Source organism: Trifolium pratense, linkage group LG3, assembly GCF_020283565.1.
Source record: "Trifolium pratense cultivar HEN17-A07 linkage group LG3, ARS_RC_1.1, whole genome shotgun sequence".
NCBI lineage: Eukaryota > Viridiplantae > Streptophyta > Magnoliopsida > Fabales > Fabaceae > Trifolium > Trifolium pratense.
This window is the reverse complement of record NC_060061.1, coordinates 3,798,226-3,816,878: the sequence shown is the minus strand read 5'-3', so window position 1 is coordinate 3,816,878 and position 18,653 is coordinate 3,798,226. Positions and strand designations below refer to the sequence as shown.

Genomic DNA, 18,653 nt, shown 5'->3' with positions numbered 1-18,653 from the left:
CATACGTTCTTGTGCTCTGTATAAATGGCTTCTCAATTGTCTAATAGCCTCATCTATCTCCATTAAGTCCCTTTGCACTGCCTCAACTCTTGTCTCTCCTTGGGCCCATCTAATCGTCACAGAAGGGGACCTTCCTTAAACTAGTTCAAAAGGAGTGTGCTCTATAGTGGAGTGAAAGGAAGTATTGAACCAATACTCAGCCCAATGTAACCACATCATCCACGTCTTAGGCTGGTCAGAGATGAAACACCTGAGGTATGTCTCCAAACACCGGAGGTATGTCTCCAAACACCGGTTTGGGTGATAGGCAGAACTCATCTTGAGTTGAGTGCCTTGTGGTTTGAACAGCTCTCTCCAGAAGTTGCTCATGAAAACGGGGTCTCGGTCACTTACTATTGACAAGGGAATACCATGCAACCTAACTATTTCCCTGCAAAAAGTCTCAGCCAAGCTCCTTGCTGTATATGGATATTTAAGAGGGATGAAATTGCAATATTTTGACAACCTATCCACCACTACAATTATAGCTTCATACCCTTTGGATTTTGGTAGGCAAGTGATGAAATCCATGGATATATCCTCCCAAATACGTTTAGGGATGGGTAAGGGCTGAAGCAAACCTCTTGGTGAAGAAGCCAAATACTTTTGCCGTTGGCAAACATCACAACTCCTCACAAACTCCTGCATTGTCCCCTTCATGCCTATCCAATATACATTTGCTGCTAACCTTCTGTATGTCTTATAGAACCCAGAATGCCCTCCTTGAGGTGTACTATGGAACTCTTTAAGTAATGTAGTGATCATGTTTGATTGTCTAGAAATAACCAACCTACCATCATACATCAATACTCCCTGTTTGTACATATAACCCGGTCTGGACACAGGATCTTGGGACAATTCAGCTATGATTTTCTGTAGCTCCTCATCATTCTGGATCTCTTCCACTACAAGAAAAACCGTTTTTACTGGTGAAATGACAAGTTATTTTAACTTATACACACAAGGTGGAGGGATTAATTGAAATTTTTAGGGATTAATTTAGGACAATCTTCTTCTATCCCTTTGGTATGAGCATCGCCGAACAAGTAAACACACAATCTCATGCTCCAAAATTTTTCCTCTTTCATTTCTAGATCTTAAACCTATTTCATTAAAAGTTCTTCACTTAGATTCATTTTAGGGTAAATAGGTCTTTACCCCCTGCAAAATAGGCGAATTTTGCGTTATCTCCTGCAATTTTTTTTGTAGAAATACCCCCTGCAATGTTTAAAAAAATTTTGGTAGTATATTTTACCCCCTGCCTTTTTTCCCCAACATAGGGGGGTAAAATACACTACCAAAAAAAAATTTAAACATTGCAGGGGGTATTCCTACAAAAAAAATTGCACGGGGTAAAAACTTATTTACCCTTCATTTTATTGGGTAAAAAGAGACTCATATTTCAACGGAATAAAGCGATAAATAAGGATTATGAAGCTTTGGGGTAAAAAATTGAAGAACTCAAAATTCTCACTTTTTTCATCAATTTTTTCTTTTATGATCAAATTAACAAGGTGAGTTACTTAAAATATGTTATGAATCTGTTAGTAGAAGTAGAATTATGAGAAATAGAAATTTCCATTGTGATTCTCATAAATAGTAGTGCAATTCTTAGAAGAATAAGAATCAATGTTTACAAAGATTGCTCAAATCTTTTACAGTAGTAGATTGATAGAATTATCGATGTTCCACCGGTTGTAATAAAATATGAAGAATAGGAATTATGTCTGAAGTTGTAATGTAGATACTATAGGCTATTGTGAACATCATTTTTTTACTTGGAATTGCAGATTTGGTCGTGATATGAAGAAGTTAAAGTTGAGAGATCCTTCGATTCTTCTTCAGCCGAGCATATCAACCATAGACCCCTCGACCATAGACTACCTCCCAACCATAAACTGCACTATAAATAAGCATAGAATAGGATATCGATATGCAATGCTGTCACAACCATTTAAACACTATATATGTTTAGTCACACTGACATATTTGAAAAAATTGGAACGAGAAAAGAATTAAATAAGAAATAGGTATATATACTTTAAATAATTTATTGATATGTGTTTTAATGTGTGTCCAAAAGATTGTGGCCTATTTTTTAGTTGATAAACGAAATCACATGTCATTTTAAACGTATACACATAAAAGCAGAGAGATCAAAGTTCGAACTACAATCATAGCATCCGACATAACATTTTTAATACTTTCACCGTATGAATTAGAATTTGTAGACATCACATATTAATTTTAATATTTCGATATCTCATGTTACTAGAAATTTGCATGGTACTCAAATTTTTACAACAATTTCTTAAGAATTTGTGTAAAACACATTAAATCTAATAAGAACTCACGACTATGAAGAGTCAACTTTGTACATTGCAATGCTTCCCAGAACAACCACCGGAACAACTTCCACCGAATTTGAACATCATACAATAATCTCAGCACTATCTATAATAGTTTTTACTATTCATCTAATGTAGACAAAATCTCTAAATTTTATGAAACTTAAAAGTTTTACCTCAAGTAATCATCAAGTAGAAAACTCTCCATAAGTGGATTACTTCATTTCTTAATATCTTTTTCAAGCTATATTCACAATGGTTTGTAGACAATTTTTATAAAATTAAAGAAGGTAAATTAAGGTTGATGAAGGAGGAATGGTGGAATAGAAGATAGAAGTGAAGACAAGAAGGAAGGAACTAGAAGTTGTTGTAAAAATGAAGAAAAAAAAATGTTAAGGAGGGTTAGTCGTAACATAATGATCCTCCCACCCCCCCCTTTTTTTTTTCCTTTCCTATAGTGTTATATTATAATTATTCATCATCAAATAATCCATTCATTACATTTATATATATATTTTTTTAATTCCTTAATATTTTTAAGGATTCTCTCAATTAACTACTATAATTGTTTTTTTCAAAATTTTGAGTTGTTACACATAGACTACCTCTCAATCATACTTACTTTGTTCACAATACTCTTTGATACATATGGTAAGGTACATATGGTAAGGGTTAAAAGACAACTCTTAAAATATTCGATATATGCATAGTAGAGAGTTACGTTAGAAATAAAAATAATTATTTAGAAGCTTAGAGAGCTAAACGGAATGACAAGGCGGAGGGATCGAAATTCGAACTGGCGTCCGATGCGTTATGTATATTATGTCTTTTGCAAAGTTAATATTTATTAGAATAATTAAAATGCAATTAATTAAGAAACATAATCAGTCAATTTAGTTCCTAAACTATCACTCTCTCACCAACTCAGTCCCTAAACTATTAAAACCAACTAAAAGGTCCCTAAACTATTTTCCATCCATCAATTAGGTCCCTAAACTAATTTTCATCCATCAATTTAGTCCTCCGTTATCTTTTCCGTTAACTGTTCTTTAAAACCCTAAAATCCAAAAGCTACCTTTACGCTTATCTCTCTCTTCTCGATCAACTCTCTCAACTCCATTAATTTAGTCCTCCGTCACCAACTCTTTTTTCTTCAACCGCCTTCAATTGCATCTTCTTATCTCTCTCTTCACGATCAACTCTCTCAAATCATCTCAATCTGAAAACCCTAGCGCCACCTATACGCTCCAATTCCGGTTGTCGTCGCTGTTTAGTTGATGGACTTGATGGATTATGGTTTAGTTGATTTATGTAATTAAGATTAAGGTTTATGGTTTAAATTATGGTTAAGTTTGTTTTTTGGTTTATGTTAATTTAACAGTAATGTTTCATTTGGTTTAAATTTGATTTAGCAGTAATGAATTTGTGTTGTTACTAGGTAGTGAACGAGACAAAGGATGATTTAGCAGTAATGAATTATGTTAAAAATGAATTTGATTTAACAGTATGGTTTAGGGACTATTTGTTTTAGCAGTAATTTGATTTAGTAGTATGATTTAGCAGTAATGATTTAGTAGTGTTGTTACTATTTTGTTGTTTTTTAAGATAGTTTAGGGACTAAATTAAAGTATTTTTTATAGTTTAGGGACTACTAACGGTCACTTAACGGAAAAATTAACCGAGGGACTAAATTGAAGGATGTGAATATAGTTTAGGGACCTTTTAGTTGTTTTTAATAGTTTAGGGACTAAGTTGGTGAGAGAGTAATAGTTTAGGGACTAAATTGACCGATTCCTCTATATATATAAAGTAGAGAGTAGTAGAAATGAATTGAAAAGTCAGCACACACATAACATAAGCATAGAAAGAGGTAGCTAGCGCGGATTAAAACACAATCAAAATACCATTACACCATCAAAATGCAGTAAGTCTCAAGGGTACCAATCATCATAACACTCAAAACATAATAAATAGTAGCATACCACAAATTAATTAACATGAGACAAAATAGTCACTCTCAAAACATAACAAAAGTTTTAGGAAACGAAATACTAGGAAAAGAACTGGTTTGTAGAAGCTAGAAATCCCACATCTCCAATGAACTTAGTAGAGACCAAGCATTTCAGTATCCTCCTTAACAAGCTGTTGAGAAAACAAAAACAATAATTAATAAAATTAGAGGGTACAATTGGGGGAAAACAAAAAACAATTAATAAAATTTGTCAACAAAAACCTTATAAAGCTTAATCATTTCCTTCTTGAAATATTTGAACTCCACCAACAGCTTCTCAATTAAAATTTTCACCTCGTCAAAAATCTCTTGTATTGCTTTGGAATGAACATCAGAGGCTAGTCGAGAGACTCTCATGGCGCCGATTCTATCGGCGTCTTCAAGGAGATCGTTAGCAATTTTGCTAGCCTCTTTCAGATTTCGGTCAACCTCCCTATAAATATATATTGATGTTGAGATTTTGAAAATTTAACATAGAAAAAATATTTTGGACAAGAGTATTAGAAAGTGAAAGACTCACACAGCATGCTGAAGCAGAGCATATTTTGAAACAAAACCGTGAAAGAACTTGGCCAAGCATTCATGAAAACCTTCAGTTTTGAAAACATGTTCCTTACACATAATGGAGAGTATTGTATTGTATCTAGAGGTGTCAATTTAGGGGGCCTAGTAAAATTGGGTCCAACCTCAATATAAAGGGGGCCTAAATATGCTAAGCATAAATGGACCCCCTATTATATAGGCCCTATTTATACTAAGCCCCCCAAGGCCCCAAGCCCCAAAATAAGCCCCAAAATCTCAATTTTATTTTTAGAATAATGCTAGCAACACACTCTTTAACAAACACACTCTAACACACTCTTATTTTTATTCAAGAAAATTTGAGAGTTAATTTTTTATGGAGAATTTTTCCAAAAAATTTCAAAAACTTTCGGAGTGCAATAATATCTTATTATCTTTGAATACAATCAGTGTCAATATTTCAAGAATTTTCGGATTCGAGAATTCTCGAAATCGAGAATTCCAAAAAAATTCGGAAACTTTCAGAGTGCAATGATATCTTATTATCTTTGAATACAATCAGTGTCGATATTTCAAGAATTCTCGGAATCGATAATTCTCGAAATCGAGAATTCCAAAGAATTTCAAAAACTTTCAGAGTGCAATGATATCTTATTATCTTTGAATACAATCAGTGTCAGTATTTCAAGAATTTTTGGATTCGAGAATTTCGAGAATTCTCGAAATCGAGAATCTCGAGAATTTTTGAAATCGAGAATTTCAAAAAATTTCGAAAACTTTCAGAGTGCAATGATATCTTATTATCTTTGAATACAATCAGTGTCAATATTTTAAGAATTTTTGGAATCGAGAATTTCGAGAATTCTCGGAATCGAGTATCTCGAGAATTCCAAAAAATTTCGGAAACTTTCAAAGTGCAATGATATCTTATTTCGGAAATTTTCGGAAACTTTCTCGGGTCCTTCTTTTTTAATTTTTTGGCCTATAATAAGGCCCCAATAGGGGGCCAATAATAAATAAAAACAACATGGGCTAGGCCTAAAATAATACATTTAAATTTTTTTGAAAAGGAGCTTGATAAAAAGGGGCCTGATAATTGGATCCTTTAATTTAGGGCCTAATTGACACCTCTAATTGTATCATCATTCTACAATAAGGAAAAAAAAATAAACAAGTTAAGAATATTAAAACAGAGCATATACACAAATTAGACAGAGAAAGGAGTATGAACCTCATCCTCCTCGGTGGTCAACTTGACTAAGTGGGTATGATAGTCGCTCCTTGTTATCTGGGCCACTTGAAATTCTGCAGCTTGCTAAGAGAAATCACACAACACAACAACAGATTCAAGTTAGTGAAAAATCAAAAAATGAAACAACAAGAAGCAAAAACCAAGAGAATAACAAACACATTGCAACAAAAACGAAAAATAAAGCTAACAGAAATCACACAACAGATTCTAAGTTAGGGAAAAAATAAGAAGAACCAAAAACTCACCGTAATGGTTGGAATTTCAGGAAGAACCAAAGCATCTTCATCTTCTCTTATCATCTATAGAAACAAACAAGAACTTGGTTAAAATTGACAAAAACAAAAAACAGAGAAAAACTGTTGTAACTGAAAGAATTTGTTGTAACCAACTCTATTGTTTCTCATTGATTAGCAAAAGTGATTACAAGTGATTACAAAGCTTGGCTTATATAGCTTGGCACACAAGCAACACAAATGGGCTTGACACATACTAGGCCCAATGCAAGCTAAGCCCAAAGACACATATACAACTATCAACATACCCTCCCTTAAACTGATTTCTACAAACACAAATACTAAAAATCAGTTTATACACAAAATACTAAACATCAGGTTAAGCACACAAGATCTGCCATTCCCATTTTGCTTCTAAGCTCACAGAATGTATCAAGCTTCAATGGTTTTGTCATAATGTCAGCTAGCTGGTCTTGAGTTCTGCAGTGAACCAGCTCAATGATGCCATCCTTTGCAAGATCTCTAAGGAAGTGAAATCTGACATCAATATGTTTACATCTGCCATGTAAAATAGGGTTTTTTGAAAGCTTGATTGAAGAACTGTTATCACAGTTGATGATGGTTGTATTCTTCTGACTTATCCTTAGATGCTTCAACACATTACCAAGTCAAACACACTGGCATGAGCAGGAGGCTGCTGCAACAAATTCTGCTTCAGTAGTGGATAGAGTTACTATAGGCTGCTTTCTTGAAGACCAAGAAATAGCACCACTTCCAAGCATAAACAAATATCCAGATGTACTCTTCCTATCATCTAGATCTCCAGCATAGTCTGAGTCAGTCCAAGCACTTAACTGCAGTTCATCACTAGTTTTCTTGTACAACACTCCATAACCAGCTGTGCCTTTAACATATCTCAGGATTCTTTTCAATGCAGCTTCATGAATCTCTGTTGGTCTATCCATAAATCTAGCTACAAGACACACTGAGAAGGCCAAATCAGGTCTTGTTGCTAGCAAATACATCAGGCTACCAACTATCTGCTTGTATCTTTTCTCATCACTTGCTTTTCCTGTTTCATTTTTCACTAACTTGCAACCAGGCACAATTGGACTACTTACTGCATTACAGTTCTCCATGCCAAACTTGCTTAGTATCTCAGAAGCATATTTCATCTGATGGATGAAAATTCCATCATCAGTTTGACAAACCTCCACTCCTAAAAAGTACTTCATTTTTCCCAAATCTGACATTGCAAATCTATTCATCATTGATTGCTTGAAGGTATTGATGTGAACTAGATTGTTACCAGTGACAATCAGATCATCTACATATATACTAACAATGAGAATACCATCATTGTTATCTACCTTCTTGACAAACAAAGTGTGTTCAACAGGACACTTTTCAAATTTTTCACTTAAAAATTGAGCTTCAATCTTGCTATACCAGGCTCTAGGGGCTTGTTTAAGTCCATACAAAGCTTTTCTCAACTTATACACCTGCTTACTGTCACCCTTTAGATAACCTGCTGGTTGTTCTACATAGATGTCTTCAGTCAACTCACCATGTAAGAATGCACTCTTTACATCTAGCTGATAGACACACCATCCCTTGCTTGCAGCCAAAGCTAGCACTGTTCTAATGGTTTCCCATCTGGCAACAGGTGCAAAGACCTCACTATAGTCTATACCATACTTATAAGTGTAGCCTTTAGCTACTAATCTTGCCTTGTGTTTGTCAATTTGGCCCATTTCATTATACTTTGTTTTATAAATCCATTTCACTCCAATTGCTTTCATCCCTTCAGGTAAGACTGACAACTCCCAAGTGTTATTGTCTTCTATAGCTTTTATCTCAGCATCCATAGTATCTTTCCACACTTGATGCTTACAAGCCTCATCATAAGTGCATGGATCTTCACTACTGCTATAGACAGCCAAATTCTGCAATTCTTGCTCATTGTCAATCTCTGCACCCATCACAAAGTCTTTGAAGTGACTTGGAAGCTTCCTTACTCTAGGCTCCAGTTGATTACCATTTTCATCTGAACTTTCATCTTCTGCATCTGTACTCTCATATCCAATGTCCATATCTGAGCTGGACAAGGGAGGATCATGAGTAACCTGAGGCTCAACAGGTTCATTAATAGTAGCTGTGATTTCATCAGAGTCAACTAGGACTTCATTTCCATCACTTTCTTTCAGCTTATTGTCCCAATTCCATGCTTTTGATTCATCAAATACAACATCTCTGCTTATTATTACCTTTTTATCAACTGGATTGTACAGCTTGTAGGCCTTTGATTCATCACTTATGCCTAAATGAACACATTTGATGCTTTTGTTGTCCAATTTCTTCCTTTGACTGTCTGGTACATGAGCAAAAGCAATGCATCCAAATACCCTGAAATGTGCAACAGATGGTTTAATACCACTCCAACATTCTTCAGGAGTCATATTCTTGACTGACACAGTTGGGCTTCTATTCATAATATGTGTACTCCATTTTACTGCTTCAGGCCAAAACCTTTTTGGTACATTTCTACTAGCTAGCATGCTTCTAACAATGTTCAAGAGTGTTCTATTTTTTCTTTCAGACACTCCATTTTGCTGTGGAGTGTAGGCTGCAGTGAGTTGTCTTTTAATGCCATGAGAGGTGCAAAATTCATCAAAAGCATTGGAGGTATATTCACCTCCTCTGTCAGTCCTCAAGCATTGTATCTTGTTACCACTCTCATTTTCAACTAATGCTTTAAAATTTTTGAAATTTTCAAAAGCTTCTGATTTTTCTTTCAGCAAATAAACCCAAGTCTTTCTACTATAATCATCTGTAAAGGTTATAAAGTACCTTTTTCCTCCATTAGAGCTTGGATTTATAGGTCCACAGATATCAGAATGTATCAGTTGAAGTTTTTCAGTGGCTCTCCATTTTGCCTACTTTGGAATTGCTTCTCTTTGTTGCTTGCCTGACAAGCAATCCGTGCATCTTCCTTCCATATCTTCTAATTCAGGCAAACCATTGACCATTTCAAGTTTTGTTAGTAATTTCAGGCCATTCACACTCAAATGTCCATATCTATTGTGCCACAACTGAGTTCTTTCTTGTTTGGAGAATTGCATACACATTGGCATTATGACTGGTGCTGAAATTAGAAACATTCTATTTGCAGTCATTTGAGTAGAGAATATCAAACCATTTTCATCATGATAACCTTTGCACATATTATCTTTGAACACAACAGTTACTTTCTTTTCTTGCAGTTGCCCAACACTTAGCAGATTTGTAGTGAGGCCTGGGAGATAGTATACATTGGTAATTACATGAATCTTTCCATTGATAAAAAGTTTCACATTACCCTTTCCCATGACAGACATCTTGGTATCATTACCTAATTTCACTGAATCTTTGAATGAAGAATCAAAATCATATAACCAGTCTTTTTGACCAATCATATGGTTGCTGCAGCCTGAGTCTAAGTACCAAATTTCTTCTCTAATCTCATGATCTTTATCAGTTCTTGCCATTAATAAGGTTTCTTTTTCTTCATAGAATTCAGTGTAGTTGACATTGTCTTCCCAATCTGGACAAGAATTTTGATAATGACCTAGTTTATGACTTTTGAAGCATTCAACAGTCTCCAAATTTTGCCTACCTCTGCCACCTCTCCCTCTACCTCGACCTCTACCTCTTCCATTACCAGCACCTCTTCCACCATTGGAAATTTTAAGTGCTTGTTCAACACTACTTTCTTGTTGACCACACATTCTTTGTTCTTGTACCAAAAGGCTACTCTGCAGTTCCTCAACTGATAGCTCAGCCACATTGGTAGATTGCTCAATAGAGCACACAACATAATTGAATCTTGGAGCTAAAGATCTTAGTATCTTTTCCACTATGGTGACTTGCTGCACAGTTTCACCACTAGCTGTCATGCGATTTGCTATTGTTAGTGTTCTTGAAAAGTACTCATCCACAGATTCACTTTCTTTCATCTCTAGTAGCTCAAATTCACGCCTAATTACTTGCAACTGAGCCCTCTTCACCTTCGTTGTACCTTGATACTTTCTTTTCATAGCTTCCCAAATATCCTTTGCAGTTTCACGATTGAGTATAGTCTCCATTATTGTGCGATCAATGGATTGGAAGAGATAATTCTTTACCTTGAGATCATTGAGTTTGCTTTCATTCGCAAGACGCACTTGTTCTGCAGTTGCGTTTGCTGGTGCTATGCTAACACCATTCTCAATTAACGGCCAAAACTCCTTTGATCGAAGCAAATTCTCCATGAGCATTGACCAATGCTCGTAATATCCATCAAATTTGGGAACGGTAGGCTGCAGATAGTGCGATTGTTCTGCCATTGTTGAATCAAGAAGCTGAAGAAAAGAAAGAAATTGCAGATAAAGCGATGCTTCGCCGGAGAAGGAAGAAAAGAACAGCCGTTACGGTGGTGAAAAACAGTTACAACTCCAAAACTGCGGTTCTTGGAGCTAGGCCCTATTGAAAGGCTCTAGATACCACTTGTTGTAACTGAAAGAATTTGTTGTAACCAACTCTATTGTTTCTCATTGATTAACAAAAGTGATTACAAGTGATTACAAAGCATGGCTTATATAGCTTGGCACACAAGCAACACAAATGGGCTTGACACATACTAGGCCCAATGCAAGCTAAGCCCAAAGACACATATACAACTATCAACAAAAACTAAAAGAGAGAAAAGAAACAAAAAAAATTAAACCTTTTCAATGAATTTCTTGAATCTACGTTTCCTCTCTTCCTCTGCAGTTTCACCAAATGTAACATCAAGTTCTTCCAATTTACTAACAACTTTTCCAACAAAACATGGATTCAACAATGCTTCAGAAACCATTTCAACAATGGTTGATACAACTTTGTTACTTTGCTCCATTATCAAGTTCTTCTTCTCTCAGCAAAGCAAATGGTGTGTGTGTGTTTTTTTAAAAAGGGAACGTGCGTGTGTAGTGAGGTACTTAAATCAATCCATCATCATCATCAAATGTTTTGGCACTGCCACGTGTCTCTCTTCTCTCTTTTAGTGTCACGCATCATCACATCATATTGGTGGAGGAGTATCTAATTTTGTGGGAGATTTTGTACCAATTTTATCACGTTAATTAGAGACAATTTTAGGATCTTATGACTATACAAATTCAACATAGTACTATTATCTTATCCATTTTACTAATTCACAAGATTGGACTGAAATTCATACTACTATAATTAACTTTTCTAATAATCTGGTTATGGTGCATAATTGCTATGCGCGCCCCCCATATTGCTACGCGCGCCCTCCAACTGCTACGCCCTCCCTCCAATTGCTACGCGCCCCCCCCATTTTCTAGCCCCCCAATTTCTAGTGCACCCCCCAGGTTTTTTTTTTTTTTTTAGATTTCTAGCGCACCCCTCAGATTTTTTTTATCACGCTTTTAATTTTGATTGATTGAATTTTATTTTATTTTATTGATTAGGGATAAATTTCAGAGTATTATGTATGGTTAATTATTTTAGTAGTTAGTTTTAAACTAAAATCATGCCAAAACCATTTCTGCTGTAGAATGGTTTCAAAGATGTGTACTCCAAAATCATTTGTGTTGTGGAATGGTTTCAGAGATCTGTACTCCAAAACTATTTAATGTACTTAATTATGTCAAAATCATTTTAATTTAAAATGATTTTAACCGAAACCATAAGTATAACTTAATGGTGTCACTATTGTTGTATCTGAAAACCAAAGTAGCTCTTTTATGGTTTCAAATAAAACATTTATATTTAATTTAAAATAAATATTATAACTGAAACCATAAGTGTGACTTAATGGTTTCATTAGTTTTGTATCTGAAACCAAAATAGCCCTCTTATGGTTTCTAATAAAATATCCATATTTAATTTAAAATAAATATTTTAACCGAAACCATAAGTATAACTTAATGGTGTCACTAGTGTTGTATCTGAAAACCAAAGTAGCTCTCTTATGGTTTCAAATAAAATATTTATATTTAATTTAAAATAAATATTATAACTAAAACCATATTTTATTCATATTTTATTCATAATGATTTTCAAAATAACATTGCATAAATAACCAATGATTTTGTAACAAAATTAGGGGAGAAAAAGAATAAAATCTAGGGGTGTAAAACTGGGTAAACAACAAAACCAACAAAAAAACAAAAAAGGAACTGGGCTTTCAGGCCTAGTAGGCTAAAAATAAAAACAAAACGTGTGCATCAGCAGAAAGGGGGTGGGGGATAGCGAGCCTTTGGGGGGGCTGGGGGGCGCGTGCGAGAAACTTCTGGGGGGCACGCGATTAATTCTGGGCTTATGCACCATGCATAAACATCCCCCTTATGCATAATAGTTACATCTATTGTTGATGTAGTAAGTATGATAATGAGAAAAAAGAATATGTAATAATAGTGTAATTTTTTTTTTTGTACAATAGTGTAAAATAATTTTACATTATGAATCAATAACAACCATATTTTTTGCTTCCATAAAAAATAACTATATTTTTCGTCACATCACTCTATTTTCTTGATATGATATGACAAATTGATGGCTCTATACGATAATGACAATAATAATGAAAATAAAATACCATACAATAGGTAGCACTGACTGACCGTTGTTTGTCTCATTGTAATTGCTTTTCTCTTATTTATGAACATATATTATATATATACATGTCACGCATTAAAAAACATTATCCTAGTCTCTTCAATTGCCTTCCCCTGCAAGAATCCGAGTTTGGAAGTTTTCAATTTTCCATTAGTGAAAGAAGTTATTATCAAATTGTAGGAAGACTCTCCCTCAGTAGTTGCTTTCTTCCATTATTCACAAGGCAACTTTATAGGGCACCACCACCTACATAATTGAACCATTCTATACGAGTGATCTGTATTTTTTTGTTGTGTATATCTTCTCTATGGGTCCACAAAACCAATCACAACCAAGTCTCTACACTATTTGGCATTTTCTATTATTTGATGTTGTCTGTCAAAAGATTGAATTCAAAGCTATATAGACAAAACAGAAATGAACAGTATAAAAATTGACCAACCAAATGAGAACAAGAATTGAACTATAATGCATAAAACTTACTTAAATTAAAATCAAACAGAACAGGAACGGAATGGAAAGTAACATTTGCAGAAAAGAAAACATGTATGAACAACGTGGAGAAGACAAGAGCAGGGAAAGAAATTGAAGAGGAAAAAAAATGGCAAAAAAATTTGGACCATTTCTCGATTTGTGCGTGTCATCCTTGCGCAGGGGCCATGCTAATCTTCTCTGTATCGTTCCAATTTTATCAGATGTCCCCGAAGGGACAAACCATGTTGTTCACTTGCGTTATATAAACACTGAAGATGCGAAAGATGTAAGCGATGTGGGACTAATATTATAAAGTAAACATAACATGAACATGTCATTGCCAATACTTCTCAACCTTCCTTCGCATAAGCAAACAAGATACATTTCCCTCTTGGTGAGTTTTGTTTCACAAAGGGTCCATCTATTTTGACAAAAGCATATATATAGCTAGCGACAGAGTAGAGTTGACAACTTTGTTGTGTTACTTTCAACTTCATGTTATGTTATTAGGAGTTAATTAAGGAGTGAGTTTGAAATACTTATGTTAGGAGTGTTAGGAGGCAACAGTGAACCTTCATCAAAGGATTGGTTAGTAGTCAGAAGATAGCATTACATGTTTGAACCTACAAGTAGTAGAAATACTGTATCCTGAAAATTGAATTTTAATTTCACCATTTCTATATATTTTGTTTTGGATAATTGCAGTATTTTGAAGAAATTATAGAAACAACTGTTCTTCCCCCCCCCCCCACCCCCCCCCCACCCCCCCCCCACCCCACATATCTTTTCTCCCTTCTGAAATTCCTTTTCTGCCCTTGCGCAAAAACTTTGCAACTCAAATTTGAACTAGAAAAATTTCGAAAAACACATATTCAAGGGTAAAATTGGAATTTTTTCTTCCTATCTATATCAGATAAACTGAAGAAAGGTCTCACACTCAAAGTGCATGGTTTTCTTGAGCAGATTATGGATTTGGTTACATATTTTCATACCCTAACAAATGTTTGTGTAATGCTAAATCTGTTTTGTGGGTATTTAAATGGTAGGTAATAGGTATGTGGGACTACGTTGTTCGTCTTCAAAGGACACCTCCGGTTTCAATGCTAAATATAATCTATAGTTATGTTCTCAATTTGTCCATACACTAAAACGAGAGTGAGGAGAAGTTGATGTGTTTTTTTTACAATGGTGGAATGAGGGTCAAACACAGGACCTAATGCATAATATTCATATTCCTCACCACTAGATCAAACCTAATGGCTTAAGTTGATGTGTTGATATCTTAAATGTGAGTGTTACGCAATATGTGGTCAATTCCAAAGAATTATAAATTCTTATCCATGTTTGCTAAAGAATTATAAAGTCAATTCCACCAAGTTATATGGATGATGGATAAACAAAACTTTTGTGTCAAAGTAAAATAAGTGGGTCATTTTTGGAATAGGTTGTACTATATATATATATATATATATATATATATATATATATATATATATATATATATATATATATATTCTTAGAGAAATTTGTCAAAAAAATAAAAAAATCGTAGAGAAATAGATAATTATGATTTTTTTTTATAAAAAAATAGACAATTCTTGTGCTTGCCACAACTTGAATCTTTGAGAGAGAGCTGGTCTTGACATCATGATATTGAATTAGCCTCCACCTAAGGTTATAATAAATACTCCTTTCGTCTAAAATTGAGTGACACAGTTGATATTTTCACGCATGCCGATACATAGCTTTGACGATTAATATTTTTAATCTTATAATAGTAAAAATTATAAAAAGTTGATATTTTGAAAATAGTCATCGAGACAAATCCAACAACATCTTATAAGCTAATATTTATTTTTGTTTATTAATAAAAAAATATGATCAAAGCAATATCTGTGAATATTACACAACAGTCAACTGTGTCACTTAAATTGGGACAGAGGAGGGAGTAGTACTATAGGAACATTGCTATCTTCATTGACTTGTTAAAGTTTTTTAAACAACAATGAAAATATTTAATCAAGGCAGAGAACGTCTGATTTTGTAATCAAGGCAGAGAACGTCTGATTTTGTATTAACGTTTTTATGCAGACACTTTTTTTTATTCTTTTCTTTAGTTTTTTTTTTGACACAATTCTTTCTTAGTTTTTTTGGCGAAATAATAGTAAAATAATTTTGTAAAATTCTAATCAAGGGATGATAAATCAGAAAATGATTGCAGATTGTTCTATCCACGTCTTATAGGATTATATCAACAAGATTTGTTTTTATCATATTGGTGTAAATAAAAAATTATTATCCTCAAATATAGGGAACAAAAGATGATGAAAGATCATTGCGCACATCAATAATAATAGTACAACATGGAGCTTGCCTCTATCAATATATGTTTGATTGACAGTGCTTCACGCCTTCCCCGTCTAAATAATTTTCATTTTTCTTTAATGCCTACAAATATCAAAAGTTTGATTTTAGTCTGTGAAAAAATAGTTTTTTGTTTTATGTTTTTGCAAAATTGATTCATATTATAATTGATTCTTATAATATGTAAAATATTTAATTTTAATCGGTCAAAATAAAAACTAAGATGAATATTATATGAACTAATTTTAACAAAAATATATTTTGAAGGAGCAAAACTAAGCACCAAATATTAAAACAAAAGTTTGTATATTTACAAAGAATAAAAATAAAAATCAACGTATAGTGTGACACAAGTGATAAATACTTGAATTTTTTAATCATTTGATTTTGAATTCGATTCCCGGCTAATGCATATGAAAAAACATTTGTTGAGAGACATAACCCCTTAAATAATGGATCTACTTCGAAGAGATTAATTTCTGGCTTTCTGCGATACGTATTCAGACCACTTATTTAAGTATTCAAATCCTTTACTATGTACCCAAAAAAAAATCCTTTACCTTAAAAGGACTAATTAATTATTGATAAAAAAATCAATAAATTTCAAAAGTGGTTAGTTTAGTCGGTAGAAATACCGCATTATTATATAATATGCATGAGTTAAAATTCAAATCTTAGACACTTGACTTATTCACAATTAAGGTGAAATTTTTAAGAACTGGATTCTTAATTTATTTTTTTTAAGACCTTAACTTAAAATATTAAATGAATGGATGTACCAAAAAAAATACATAGTAAATGAATTTAATTAATATGTGTTGACCAACTATAATTTACACCATCAATTAACCATAATCGTTGGATCATTCAACATATTTAATTTTAATTAACCTCAGTCATACAAATAATAATTGCTGTTCAAAAAAAAAGCCATGACTTAACAAGCTTTACGAGTCAGAACATTAATCTCTACATATATATGATGGTCGTATAGAAGAAAATTCTTCAAAAGTAGTTAGGATGAAAAAGTCCATAATATCTTAAAGAACAAGTCAGAATATACCAAAATATTCTTCCTTCAGTTAAGTAGAATTAGAACATTGTTACATTAACATCGTTTTAATAACAATTTCCAATCTGTCACAAATACTCTATTTAGTATAAATCCTATAATTAGTATACTCACTCATTTGAACCTTCAAATTCACCCCAACTTTCAGTTACTATGTGTTCTGAAATATCTTCACCTCGTTTCTATTTCTCCAATGATGTTTCGACAATGAAAAATAGTAGAGAAACATTGCTTCTTGAATCAAATTCTGATTTTGAATTCATTACTAGCACAAGTATTGAATTTGAAACATCTTCAGCTGATGAACTTTTCTCTAATGGAGTCATACTTCCATTGCAGATACAAGACAACAAGAAAAACATCACTACATCTTATAAGGAACAATCTCCACCATATACGAATCTTCGTCCGCCTCGACCATTTTCGACTAAAACAAAGAAAGAAAACATCATAAGAGAAGTTCAAGAAACAAATAGTACTGAAACAAGTTCTTTTTGGGGATCCAAAAGAAGTAGAAGTCTCAACTGTGAAACAAATAAAATTTTTGTAAGTTCTTCGACTCCTTTGCCGCGAAGCCATTCGACCGGTTCAGCTCCGAATTTAAAGAGAACGAGTTCGAATAGACAACAATCGTCATATTCTACGTTAAATAATTTGTATCCTATGCAAAAGTCTTCTTCAGGTAAAAGTTATGGAAATGGTTTTAGGATTAGTCCTGTTTTAAATGTACCTACTAATTGTTTTTCTAAAGGAGGTTTGAGTTTCTTTGGGTTTGGTTCATTTTTGCGTGTTGGAAAGGCTAAGAAGAAGATGAATAATTGATTTGTTCAAATAATATCATTGTTTTCTATATCTAGCTTGTGCAGTTGTATGGTATTCGATATCGACAAATATAGTTACATTTAATTATTTTTAGTGTTGTGTCTGGTGTTTGTGTTTGATAGATTTTGATGGATTAATGGTTAATTAATCATGGATTACACTAAAAGTCCCAATAAAAATATGAATGTAATTGTGGGCTCTAAAATAAGACTTAGAATCAAAATGCTCCCTATTGAGCATCATGAACTGTTTTTGCACTTCTGTTGTAGCCATAAATGAAAGTGATCAATGATCATCAAGTGACAACGCACCAGAGAAAAAGATTGTTCTTGATTAATTTTATTAAAAAAAAAAAAACTATGATTTATAAATAATCTTGTATATTTTTACAAAAAAAAAAATCATTATGATTTATAAATATAAATTAGCATAAATAATGTTACCATGTTAGTATGTTACTAAATGAAACAAAAAAGTAGACAATATTTGACTTTTTTTAGTCAAAAATTACCGCAATTAGGACTTTTGACACACACACCAATGCCTTTACAAAAATTCGTTGGGTCTCTCGGCTAATATTTACATTAATGTTTAGGACACAACTTAAAACTCTTCGTCCTTCCTCAAAAATATGTGGACCAAATCGCGACCCACCACGGAACCTCAATGACTATATTATTTAATTTGATTAAAATTCTATTTATAAACAAAATAAAATAAAACTAAACCAATTTGCAGTTGACAAGGATAATTTGCAGTTAAATCCTATTGATGCATGTGTATCTAACTTTTATATACACACACATTTCATGAAAACCAAACTCCTCCAAATTTACCAATATGTAACTATGTAAGAAGTAAAAAGTGTTTT

At 33.3% G+C, this 18,653-nt stretch overlaps 3 protein-coding genes and 1 non-coding gene across 4 annotated transcripts; 1 reads left to right on the top strand and 3 right to left on the bottom strand.

Moving 5' to 3' along the window:
* Window positions 1-4,271: 4,271 nt before the first annotated feature.
* On the bottom strand, window positions 4,272-5,054 carry LOC123917085. The gene is made up of 3 exons (XM_045968707.1): window positions 4,919-5,054; window positions 4,621-4,831; window positions 4,272-4,529 (listed from the first exon to the last, which is right to left on the bottom strand). Exons 1-3 carry the CDS (start codon window positions 5,017-5,019, stop codon window positions 4,491-4,493), a joined length of 351 nt encoding a protein of 116 aa, XP_045824663.1. The 5' UTR covers window positions 5,020-5,054; the 3' UTR covers window positions 4,272-4,490.
* A 658-nt stretch (window positions 5,055-5,712) lies between these two features.
* LOC123916584 lies at window positions 5,713-11,507 on the bottom strand. The gene is made up of 4 exons (XM_045968063.1): window positions 11,150-11,507; window positions 6,418-6,471; window positions 6,152-6,235; window positions 5,713-6,067 (listed from the first exon to the last, which is right to left on the bottom strand). The coding sequence occupies exons 1-4, from the start codon at window positions 11,318-11,320 to the stop codon at window positions 6,038-6,040; spliced, it is 339 nt and encodes a 112-aa protein (XP_045824019.1). The 5' UTR covers window positions 11,321-11,507; the 3' UTR covers window positions 5,713-6,037.
* Window positions 11,508-13,658: 2,151 nt separating this feature from the next.
* LOC123919163 lies at window positions 13,659-13,761 on the bottom strand. The gene has a single exon (XR_006813078.1). It is a non-coding gene; the product is annotated as a U6 spliceosomal RNA (small nuclear RNA).
* Window positions 13,762-17,113: 3,352 nt separating this feature from the next.
* On the top strand, window positions 17,114-17,782 carry LOC123913594. The gene has a single exon (XM_045964383.1). The coding sequence runs from the start codon at window positions 17,114-17,116 to the stop codon at window positions 17,780-17,782; it is 669 nt and encodes a 222-aa protein (XP_045820339.1).
* The last annotated feature ends 871 nt before the right edge of the window (window positions 17,783-18,653 follow it).

Coding starts and splice junctions, on each gene's coding strand:
- LOC123917085 (XM_045968707.1), bottom strand. CDS start 5,019: ATGTGTAAGGAACATGTTTTCAAAACTGAAGGTTTTCATGAATGCTTG. Junction 4,832..4,918: donor GCTCTGCTTCAGCATGCTGT/GTGAGTCTTTCA, acceptor ATATATTTATAG/GGAGGTTGACCGAAATCTGA. Junction 4,530..4,620: donor AAATGATTAAGCTTTATAAG/GTTTTTGTTGAC, acceptor TTTTCTCAACAG/CTTGTTAAGGAGGATACTGA.
- LOC123916584 (XM_045968063.1), bottom strand. CDS start 11,320: ATGGAGCAAAGTAACAAAGTTGTATCAACCATTGTTGAAATGGTTTCT. Junction 6,472..11,149: donor TCAAGAAATTCATTGAAAAG/GTTTAATTTTTT, acceptor TTGTTTCTATAG/ATGATAAGAGAAGATGAAGA. Junction 6,236..6,417: donor CTGAAATTCCAACCATTACG/GTGAGTTTTTGG, acceptor GATTTCTCTTAG/CAAGCTGCAGAATTTCAAGT.
- LOC123913594 (XM_045964383.1), top strand. CDS start 17,114: ATGTGTTCTGAAATATCTTCACCTCGTTTCTATTTCTCCAATGATGTT.